This window comes from Cnephaeus nilssonii, assembly GCF_951640355.1.
Source record: "Cnephaeus nilssonii genome assembly, chromosome: 12".
NCBI lineage: Eukaryota > Metazoa > Chordata > Mammalia > Chiroptera > Vespertilionidae > Cnephaeus > Cnephaeus nilssonii.
In genome coordinates this window covers 39,037,300-39,049,528 of record NC_137083.1, presented here as the reverse complement: position 1 = coordinate 39,049,528, position 12,229 = coordinate 39,037,300, and the positions used below count along the sequence as shown (strand labels likewise).

General features: G+C 41.2%; 1 protein-coding gene across 1 annotated transcript in view; it reads left to right on the top strand.

The window, feature by feature from the left end:
* Positions 1–12,229, top strand: part of RELN (reelin) — a 449,067-nt gene that overhangs the window by 369,087 nt on the left and 67,751 nt on the right. The window contains exons 37-41 of the mRNA XM_079785901.1: positions 1,052–1,136; positions 1,957–2,139; positions 4,486–4,657; positions 4,756–4,858; positions 9,649–9,878. Of these exons, the coding sequence (XP_079642027.1) occupies positions 1,052–1,136; positions 1,957–2,139; positions 4,486–4,657; positions 4,756–4,858; positions 9,649–9,878 (773 nt within the window). The remainder of the gene's footprint in view (positions 1–1,051; positions 1,137–1,956; positions 2,140–4,485; positions 4,658–4,755; positions 4,859–9,648; positions 9,879–12,229) is intronic.

Genomic DNA, 12,229 nt, shown 5'->3' with positions numbered 1-12,229 from the left:
ATTACAAAATCAGTTCTATTTAAAATGTTTCAGCTATTGCGGAAAGTGCTCTATAGTAGATGTTCTGAGGAAGAATTTGCTTTGCCTAAATCTATATGATATTCATTTAAAGAAATCAGTTGACAGTGTCACTCAAGATAACACAGCCCTTCACCACCGAAGAGTCACTTCATTCAGAAGTCACAGCTGAAAAACCGAAAGGCCGGTTTGGACCTTTTAAATTTAGTTAAATTTATCATCATGTCCCTGAGTCTTTTTCCACCACTACGTTCTAGCTGTAAGAATTTTAATATTAAAAATTTTTTAGCTTACAGAAATTTAACTTCGGACATTTTCATGGTGAAATTTTATTGGCCTTCACTGCAGTCCTGTGTACACACATAGGAAACAAGCTATGGAGCTGTCAATGCCAGGCAACCAGAAATAGTTATTAGCAGAAAAAATTGCTAAAGCTAATGTGACCATTTTCCTCCTTCCTCGGCTTCTCTGCATGAGCCGGTAGAGCCCAAGCACGAGGACTCGCTTAGTGATGCCTTATTTAACTCGGCCAGCTGGAAGGCGTTGTGTCAGCCTGAATGAGAGCCCCCCGGGGCTGTCAGAGTGTGCAAAGGAGTGGTACGTTCCTAAGGCTCCTTGGAACCCTGAGAAGGTTACCTATTGGTTCCCAGCTTCCAGCAGGAGCACTTGGCACATTTTCCATCTGTTTCCTCGTTAGTCCTCTCACAGCATGCTGGGATCAAAGGAGACTATTTTTTTTTTTAAAGGCCTGTAGATATATAATGCTATCATTTTTGCACTGTTTCTAATAGTCACAGCAAAATGTGACTCAGAGTTGAGATAATGCAATTGTATCATTCAGGCATAAGAAATGAAAGCCTTTAAGGAAGTGGAAACTATCAGTTTTTCCTTTTACACTAGACCAAATATGGCTTCTTGATCATTATATGTATGTATTTATTATTTAGTTGATCCAAGTTAGGGTGTATAAAATCAAAGAAAATAATTTTTCAATGAAATAAGATTGCTTAACATATTATGTTTTTGTTTTCAGGAAGGACTAAGGATGCTTATTTCAAGAGATCTAGACTGTACCAATACCATGTATGTCCAGTTTTCACTTAGATTTATAGCAAAAGGTAAGTCATTTCTATTGGTATGATTTTATTCTTTCCCTTCAAGAAAATTCTCCCATGCACAATTCCTTATCCACAAAGAAATAATGTATTTGAGGTCCATAAATTTTATCATATCGAAGAGCTAACATAAATTTGAGTACATAAAGGTTAACAAATGTTCTTCTATAATAAAATTCGCCTTGATATAAGGTAAGATTACTGATTTTATAATAATTGCACATAGCTATAATAATCATACTAGTTCTGTAATAGTTAAATTTATCATGTCCCTGAGACATTTTCCACCACTACTTTCTAGGTGTAAGAATTTTAAAATTAAAAATGTTTAACTCATAGAAATTTTGAATTTTCTTTTACATATGTGAATTCAAAAAAGCCAACTCTTTGTCATTCTGAGATTTCATATTAACTAAAACATTTTCTTGACAAATAATGTCAATTGTATATAACAAATTTTCAAGTAGATTTTTATTTGTATCCTGAGATTTAAATATTTGAGTCTCTGTAAACTTGGGATGCCAGTAGAATAAAAAAAAGGTTTATGTAATATTTCCTAAATGAAAACACAAAGATATGTCTATAGCTGGAAAGAGGAGATACTATTGTATGAAAATCCAAATTTTGTTGTTTTTTTTGAGATATATTCATACAGAAAATTCAACCTATCATTACTTTAAGTTGCCTCTGAAGCATTTGGACTACAAAACCTCTATGTGAATATAAGTCAGCTTATGCAGTGATGCCAAAAGAATAGTCTAAGAGCAGACTGTTTTCCCGTTTTAGCACAGAATGTCTTATGCTTGTGTTATCTTCTTTCTAGGTACTCCAGAGAGGTCTCACTCTATTCTATTACAATTCTCTGTCAATGGGGGAATCACTTGGCACCTGATGGATGAATTTTATTTCCCTCAAATGACCAACATACTTTTCATTAATGTTCCCTTGCCATACACCGCCCAAACCAATGCTACAAGATTCAGACTCTGGCAGCCTTATAATAATGGTAAAAATGCACATGTTTTCTTATGATCAACACTGACTGTGTCATGTTAATACGTTTGTTTCTAAGGTGGGAGGAAGTGTTTATCAACTGAGTACCTTAGCTATTCATCAAACACATTTCACACGCTTCACTTTTGAGGAGTCTCAATTAATATTTAACTATATATATATATATATATATATATATATATATATACACATACATATATATATATAATCTTTATCATCTCTTGATATTTGATCCATAAATTCTCTTGATGATGAAAATATAATGGAACCTTGTCATAGGTCTAAGGTTTTTAAAAAATAATCCAACATTACCATAGGCACTCATCAATTGTAACTAAATTTTTTCTGAATTCATTTAGGAACACATAGTTCTTCTGAGTGTGGCATTTCATTAGCAAGATAGAACATTATAGCAAAATGCCCTGACAAAGTGAGAGAGGGCTTACACCAAGCAGATAGTGCCTTAGATAAAATATTCTTATCACATACACTTGTTTCAGTTGAAAAGGCAAAGCGAATGTATAATTTAATAGCATTTTCAAATGGTTAAAGAAAATGATTTTACAAATTTTTAATGTTTTATTGCATCCTATATTTCTATTAACTGCTGATTATAAAGGACCAGACTCGACCAAATTATGCATTTAATGATCTATGTAAGCATGGAAATACCACATTAAGCAGATTCTTTGCAGAGGTAACACAGAAATAAATAAGAAAAATGTACTGCCATCTCTAAAATTTAACCTTAGCATTTCCTTTATAACTAACTAGAAGCCCAATGCATGAAGATTCGTGCTAGAATGGGCTTTCCTTTCCCTGGCTGCCGGCACCACCTTTCCACTCCGGCCCAGCCCCTTTCCACTCAGGCCCCAGAGCCGCCTCTTTCTGCTCTGGGAGCCACCTCTTTCCGCTCGGGAGTCGCCTCTTTCCACTCCAGCCCCACCTTCCCACGCTGCCCAGAGGCCCTGAGAGACTGGGGGTTGGGCAGAACGCTTGCGTCATTGCCATGGCGACAACACAAGCATCCTGCCCGCCCCCCCCATCACTCGGTGCCTGTGTATGCAAATTAACTGCCATCTTTGTTGGGTTAATTTGCATATCACTCCTGATTGGCTGGTGGCATACCGAAGGTATGGTCAATTTACATGTTTGTCTATTATTAGGTAAGATAAGTCAAAATAATTGCTTTTAATTTGTTGTGAAGAGAAAATATAATCTTTTATGTTTTGTACCTTTTTTATTTATGTTAAATATAATCTTTTCTATTTGGACCAAATAAAAATTCACAAAGGAATGCAACCAGTTTCACAGTGCAAAGGATACTGTCTTTGTGTTATGTTTTGCATTGCTTACCTGGTTTTTCTTTATTGTTTTCACCACCTGCTTCCAAAATGAGGGAGAGAGAGAACCATTTAAATCATCAGGTTACTCCTACAGGCTCCTGTTTACAAGTACTTTTTTTATATTTTGTAAGAATTGTACTAAAAATAGGAACCTGTGAAAAACCAACCTTGGGAAATCTTGACGTTTCTGCTTGGCATGGTCTTTATCTTGTTTTCAATTCAATGTAAACAGTGCTTTGAAAAAGTGGCCTTGGTTTTCCCTTCTTATCTACTTAGTAATATCTTCCTTAAACACCCAGCCTAAGCCATGAGTCAAATTCTATGGCAGCCTAAGGAGTGATTTTAATAGTTTTCTGTGTATTTCCACATATCTTTAAATAAACAGATGTTTTGAAAAACATTAAGAAAAAATAAAGTATATAACAGTATTTTCTTCTGTGTAGTTTTTAACAATTAAATAAAATTATGCAGTAAAAAGCAGTGTTTTAATAGCCATGATCCTTCAACCTGACAAAAGCATGATGCTAAACCATGGGTTAACTCTAAAATCATGAGTTGCTTCTTGACTAGACTAGTTAGTGTAACTCTGTTCTAAGTCTTCAGGTTGACTGCGCATCCTCACAGATCCAGATGTCTTATATATTCCCTGGAACCATGAAAACAAACTCAAAGCTCACTCTTGTCGGTGCGAGGGTTAGTAGCACCACTATGACAAAAAAGGCAGCACACTTCACAAGCTGTTTGTCATGTCTTTCTTGAATTAATAAGGCTGTTCCATCCTGTGTTGATTTAATATGATTGAAAGCTTAATTTGTTTTATACTGTCACTATAATCACTGTAAACACAGTGTTATATAGTTAGTGTTTCATTGCCAAGGCATATGTTTGACCTGTTGTTACTGAGTCCCTCTGTCCTTGACTTTCTTCCATGAGCAAAATGTCCATCTGATTTTCACCATTGGAAAAACTTGCTTTCTCCAAAAATGCCTTAGGTAAGAAAGAAGAAATCTGGATCATTGATGACTTCATTATTGATGGAAATAATTTAAACAACCCTGTGATGCTTCTGGATACATTTGACTTTGGGCCCAGAGAAGACAATTGGTTTTTCTATCCTGGTGGTAACATTGGTCTTTATTGCCCATATTCTTTGAAGGGAGCACCGTAAGTATTTAATTCAGAAACTGAAAATAAAACCACTGTTCTCTGCAAATCACAATGAACTTTTGCCTAAATGGATTCCTTGTTGTTTTGTATGACAGTGAGGAAGATTCAGCTATGGTGTTCGTTTCAAATGAAGTCGGTGAGCATTCCATTACCACCCGCGACCTCAGTGTGAATGAGAACACCATCATACAATTTGAGGTACTTGGCTTTGTTCTACCAGAAATGCTTTACATTTTATCATGAACAAAGAGGAAAATCTCAGATAATTTCATGCATTATGGCTTTCCATTTTTATACAAGGACAAAATAGGTTTTACATAATAACTCATTTTTATTAGCAGAACCAATTGTCATACTAAGGTTTATTTCTGAATTTTTGTCCTTTATTTATGACATAATCTCCCACTTCTAAAATGGGAAGTTGTTGAAATAAATTATTTTAAACATTATAAGTATAAAAAGGACCATACTCTTCTAGTATTATTGTTTTCATAATTGTTACGTGTTATTTAGGACCCAAGTCAATGTAACTATCTGTACTAATAAAAGGGTAATATGCTAATTAGATTGGATAGACTGGACGTCTTCCAGACATCCTTCCGGACAAAGCCACAGCAGCTGCGAGGGCTGGCGGCGTGGGAGAGGTCACAGTGCGGGCCAGTCCAGTGCCGCGGCCTCTTCCGCAGAGGCAGCGGGAGAGGGGGCTGCGTGGTCCCGGTCCCAGTGCTGCCCCTTCCGCAGAGGCAGCAACCTGCTGTGCCTCAATCTCCCACAGCTGGCCTGGCCCCAGATCGCCCCCCACCCACCAGTGGGCAGGGGGCGGGGCCAGCGCTAAGAAGCGAGGACCCAGGGCCGACAGCCACATCAGCTGACAGTGGCAGCGACAGTGGGGTGATGGGGGTGGCGCCTTCCCCTGATCTGCCCTGTCCCCTCCCGCAGAGGGATGCCAGACTGTGGCTTAGGCCCACTCTGTCAGTAGGACATCCCCTGAGGGCTCCTGGACTGTGAGAGGGGGCAGGCCGGGCTGAGGGACCCCCCCCCACCCCCAGTGCATGAATTTTCATGCACCGGGCCTCTAATAATCTATATTATGCCAGCACATATATGTAATATTTACCATGGTGTCATGAATTTTACTGATAAAATAATACTGCACTGTTTTTATAATTTCAGATATATTTTCTCTGTATTTCATGAATACTCATGAACTCTAATTTTTCAGTAAAGTAATTAATAATGTATTTTTAAAAACCTTTATGTATTTCAAAAACTTAGGTAAAATTAGCAGAACCAAAGGTGCATTATGCCAGGGTTCAGTAGTACTAACCTCCAAAGATACTTGTGTCATATCATTGGGCAGACGTTCTTAAAATAGTGTCTAATTGTATCAACACAGTCTTGAATATTTGTTTTAGATCAACTCTCTGTGTTCTCTAAATTAGAGGTATCCCTTACATTTTAAAAGTCAGGGACCAAATGGTGCCTTGATGAAGAAATTATTCAGTATTTATTCTAAATTTTCTGTTATATTTTCTAATTTTAAGTTACTTATATGACTTTCTGTTATATTTTCTAAATTTTATGCTTTAAATATTAATAAAAACGTTCTGTTATCAAAAGAATCCAAGTAGAAACAAATGCCTATATTTTAAAAGGTTATCAAATCGCAATAATTTATTCACCAGAGGTAAGAGGGATAAGTTCAACAATAATCAGTAAGTTAAATAAGTATAAATATATTCTGTTGATATATATATATATATATATATATATATATATATATATATATACACACACACACACACACACACACACACACACACACACACACATACTAGAGGCCCGGTGCACAAAATTTGTGTACTGGGGAGGGTGTCCCTCAGCCCAGCCTAAACCCTCTCCCCTCGGGGGATGTCCAACTGCAGGTTTAGGCCCAATCCCTGTGGAATTGGGCCTAAACCTGCAGTTGGACATCCCTCTCACAATCCGGGACCGCTGGCTCCTAACCACTCACCTACCTGCCTGATTGCCCCCTAACTGCTCCCTTGCTGGCCTGATTGACACCTAACTGCTCCTCTGAGGGCCTGATTGCCCCCAAATACCCTCCCCTGCTGGCCTGATCACCCCCAAGGCTTTTATTAGTATAGATATAACCCTGCACAGAAAATTTTACTAACCCTGCTGTACAATAAGGGCTTGACGATTGAATCATGAGGACCAGAAACCAAGATTTCTTTTCTTTGAATAGTGGAGGGAATAATTATCTTGTCTTTAAGTTGCCTGGAAATTAAAATGAGATAATGACTTAGAAAAGTATAAAAGCACCATATAAAGACAACTGTCTTTTTAATGAAGTGGTAAAATGAAAAACACTATTTTTATTCTCCCCTTCCTTCCTTTACAGCTTTTATTTAAACTTTGAAATTTATAAAAATTTCACTCCAATTTTCATTTCTTTACATTCAATATTATTTTGTATTGGTTTCAGGTTTTATATTAGTTACAGAATAGTGGTTAGACAATCATATACTTTACAAAGTGTTCCCCGATATTTCTAGTACCCACCTGGCATCATACCATCATTACAACACTATTGACTATATTCCCTATTTAAGTGACAATGGGTTTACAGGTTCCTTTCAGTGTTTCTTTCGTGTTGCTCGTCCTTCTTTTTCTTTCTCACTTCTTCCCTCATTTTCTTTGTATAGTATCTCAATTGGCCATCAAAGCTCAGTGAAGGCACTGGGACACGCTTCATCCATTTTACAGACCAGGAAACTGAGGCCAATTCCAGTTGGCTGTGGAACTTGACTCAGCACACAGGAAGCCCTCAGAGCCATGCTCTTTGCGCTTCCTAAGAGGCAGCCGCCCGGCAAACAGAACAAACCTTCCAGTCAGGCTTCCAAGCCTCTTTCTTGAGCACCTCTTCATTGCGGATGCTCCACATTCTTTCCTCTCCCCGTCCCCTGCCCCCCATTCTTTACTGCCCCCGCTTCTCCGGAGCAGGTGGAAGGCTTCGCACTCACTGCCTAGGCATGCTCTGCCATGGGGCAGGGTGTCCCGGGCTTGCTTTTGGGTCAAGGCAGGAGCAGGAGTCGCCGCCTCTGAAGTGTGAAGGCCACCTGAGCGAGGCCCGTTAGCACTGGGAGCTTCTCTGAATCACGTCAGTCAGTCCAGTACCCTGCAGTGCAGCACCCCTCCACTGAGGTGGCACCGCCCCTCAACACTGGCCTCAGGAGTGAGGGTCCTTGCCCTTCTGCCCAGGAGTCCTTCCATGCCCCTTGATCCCTGGCTGGGCCCACCCTCGTCTTGGGGGCACTGCAGAACCTCTGTCTCTCTGCAGATGAGGCAGATCCCTGCCCTAGGTCTCCCCAAAGCTATGAATCTGTGGCCAGAGGCCCATGTCTGTGTCTCAGAAACCCCATGCCTGCGATGTTCCCAGGGACCTCCGGGAGTGGCTAGGCGGGTCCGGCCTCGCCTCCCCAGGCCGCGATAGTCCCAGGGACCCCCGGGAGCGATTAGGCGGGTCCAGCCTCGCCTCCCCGGGGCAGCGCTGTTCCCAGGGACCCCCAGGAGCGTCTAGGCAGGTTTGGCCTCACCTCCCTGGGGCGGCGCTGTTCCCAGGGACCCCCGGGAGCGGCTAGGCGGTCCGGCCTCGCCTCCCCAGGGCCGCGGTCATCCCAGGGGCCCCCGGGAGCAGCTAGGCTTTCCGGCCTCGCCTCCCCGGAGCCGCGATCATCCCAGGGACCCCCGGGAGCGGCTAGGCGGGTCCGGCCTCACCTCCCCGGGATCGTCCCAGGGGCCCCCTGGAGCGGCTAGGCAGGTCTGGCCTCGTGTCCCCGGGGCCACAATCTTCCCAGGGACCCCCGGGAGCAGCTAGGCGGGTCCGGCCTTGCCTCCCCGGGGCCCCAATCTTCCCAGAGACCCCCGGGAGCTGGTAGGCGGGTCCGGCCTCGCCTCCCCAGGGCCATGATCTTCCCAGGGACCCCGGGGAGCGGCTAGGCAGGCCGTTGCCCCTCCTGGGGCCCGCGATGGACCTGGACCCCTCCTGTGCCGTCTGGCGCTGCCCACCCCACCGCCTCCCCTGCCGATGGACTGGTACCTTGTGGGCGGTGTCTGGCGCTGCTTTCAGGGCCTCCTCCGCCTCCGATGGACCCGTACCCCCGAAGCAGGCCATGGTGCTTCCCGCCCTGCCTTCGTATGCAAATTAACCGCCATCTTTGGTGGGTTAATTTGCATACTCCCTCACTCTGATTGGCTGTGGGCATAGCGAAGGTACGGTCAATTTACATATTTGTCTATTATTAGGTAAGATATCCAGTTGCTATGATAGCAAGAAAATGTTATCTCAATGGGAAGAGAAAAAATTTCCTAAGACAAAATAACATGCATTTACTTAATTATGTTTTAGTTTAATTTACTTGAAAACATGGGAAAAGGACTGGAGGGGGTATTTCCTTAATGGTTAAAAAGATCTTTCTAAGAATGCTCTCCCTGTTCTGGGAAAAGTGATTTTAATATTAAATACATGTTGAAGATTCTCCTCATGCAAAACTGGGATTACATGTACTTGGAAGGTGTCACAAGAAGGAAAATAGAAGGTGTTCCTGTCTAGCAGACTAGAAAAAAATGGTGGTTAGAATTAGGGAGAAAGTCTTTTCATTACTATTAATTTGGCTTGGCTATGAAAGTAGGCCAAAGGTAAGAACCGGAATTCTGTGTCAGCCTCTACTTTACCCACTTCCTAGGGGTTTTTTTAATAAAATGAGGGGAAATAAATTTTTCATGAGACCCATTGAGTTTCCTTATGAAAAAGTATTACTTAAAGGTAATATCCGATATTACTCAAGCAAAACAGAATTTCATAGTGTTAAATATTTCAGCAAGACAGTTCCCAGGAAATGGACTCAAGAAAATAATGACGTGGTGAATCATTTCAAGGCTTATTGCTTCGAGGTAATTTGTGTCATTTTTTCTTCTTCCCCAAGATCAACGTTGGATGCTCAACTGATAGCTCATCAGCTGAGCCAATAAAACTGGAATTTTCAAGGGACTTTGGGGCAACCTGGCACCTGCTGCTCCCCCTCTGCTACCACAGCAGCGGCCACGTCAGCTCCCTGTGCTCCACTGAGCACCACCCGAGCAGCACCTACTACGCAGGGACCACCCAGGGCTGGAGGAGAGAGGTTGTGCACTTCGGGAAGCTGCACCTTTGCGGGTAAGGACCTGCGGCTTTATGCCACATTTATTTTTCATTTGATGGTTTTCTTTTGACATCATCATTGACTTCATCGGGAAAATTTCCACCTTCAAATTTCTTCTTCGGTTCTTCACTTGAAACAGACTGATGTATGTTTAAAACATAGGACACTGAACTAGCATAACTACTAACTTACGGTGTGAAGATATATTTAAAGGAGCACACCAGGGACAGTACTCTGTCGAAGGGTTCATATCCCCCATGGTTCTTTGTTAGATCAATTGGGAAGCAGCAGAAATATGGCTTCCCCCTAATGTAACCCTTCCCATTCCCTCCTCCATCACAATATAAATGTAGTAGGAATTTTATGGCTTTCAAACATCTACCGAGGTTTCTTGTGCGGGGAGAAGACACATGGCGGATGGAAGCCTACAGAATGTTTCGGGTGTCTCATAAAAAATTGTTAGTACTCTTTCCACAGGCATTTCTACTTTTTCAACCTCTGTCAGCATTTTTTTAAATCCTCACTCGAGAATATGTTTTTATTGATGAGAGAGAGAGAAGCATCGATCTGTTGCCTCCCATATGTGCCCTGACCAGAATTGAACCCAAAGCCTTTTGCTGTATAGGGCAATGCTCCAACCAACTGAGCCACACCAGCCAGGGCCCTCTGTCAGCATTCTTGTTACATATACAAGATGGGGCAAAATTAGGTTTACAGCTGTAAGTGAAACACAGAGTACTGGCACAAGAGCGGGCATATAGACCAATGGAGCAGAACAAAGAGCCCAGAAATCAACCATGCCATTATGGTCAATTAATATTTGACAAAGGAGGCAAGGGCATACAATGGAGTAAAAGCAGTCTCTTCAGTAAATGGTGTTGGAAAAAATGGACAGGTACATGCAAAAAAAAAAAAAATACAACCAGACCACCAACTTACACCATACACAAAAATAAACTCAAAATGGATAAAAGACTTAAATGTAAGTTGCAAAACCACACAAATCCTAGAAGAAAACATAGGCAGTAAAATATCAGATCTCTTTGAGCAATATTTTTGCTGATGAGTCTCTGAGGGCAAGGGAAACAACAGGAAAAAATAAACAAACTGGACTACATCAAGCTAAAAGGCTTCTGCACAGCAAAAGAAACCATCAACAAAATGAAAAGGGAACCTATGGTATGGGAGAACATATTCACCAATAATTCATCTGCTAAGGGGTTAATCTCCAAAATATATAAAGAACTAATACAACTCAACACCAGAAAGACAAACAATCCAATTTAAAAATGGGTAAAGGACCTGAATAGACACTTCTCCAAAGAAGACATACAGGTGACCAATAGACATATGAAAAATGCTCAAACTCACAAATCAGGGAGATGCAAATTAAAACTACAATGAGGAATCAGTTCACACCTGTCAGAATGGCTACTGACAATAAATCAACAAACAAGTGCTGGCAAGAATGTGGATAAAAGGGAATGCTAGCACACTGCAGGTGGGAATGCTGACTGGTGCAGCCATTATGGAAAACAGTATGGAGTTTCCTCAAAAAAATTAAAAATGGAATTGCCTTTTGACCCAGTGATAATACTTCTGGGTATGTATCCTAAGAATCCCAAAACACCAATCAGAAAGAATATATGCACCCCTATGTTTATAGCAATGTTCTTTACAATAGCTTAGATCTGTAAATAGCCCAAGTGCCCATCAGTAGATGAGTGGATAAAAAAGCTATGGGACCTTTACACAATAGAATACTACACGGCTATAAAAAAAGAAGGAACTCTTACCCTTTGGAACAGCCTGGCGAGACCTGGAGATTATTATGCTAAGCATTATAAGCCAGTCAGAGAAAGGCAAATACCATATGCTCTCAATATGTGGAATCTAATGAACAAAATAAACTGATGAACAAAATAGAACCAGAGTCATGGATACATGGAACAGACTGACATATGTCAGAAGGGAGGTTAGTGGGGGGCAGAGGGGACTGGTTAAAGGAAGGTAAAGGGATTAGCTAAAGAACATATATGCATAGCCCATGAACAAAGACAATAGTGTGGTGAGGACCAAGGGAGAGGGGACAGGGGCTGGGTGGAGGTAAGCTAAGGAGTGGAGGGAATGGAAGACATCTGTAATAGTGTCAACAGTAAAAAAAAAAAAAAAAAAAAAAAAATTAAAGAGAGAGAGGAAGTCAACAAAGCAGCTTGTCTCAAAGTTTGTCTTTTTCCCTCAGAATAAGGAACTTATTCTTTCAGGGTCTGTTAAAAAAAAAGTATTAATATTATACTTACAAGATTTACATTCCCGATGTGAAGCTCAGCATAGAAGTCTTGGGTGTTCAAGCAAAACTATTAGT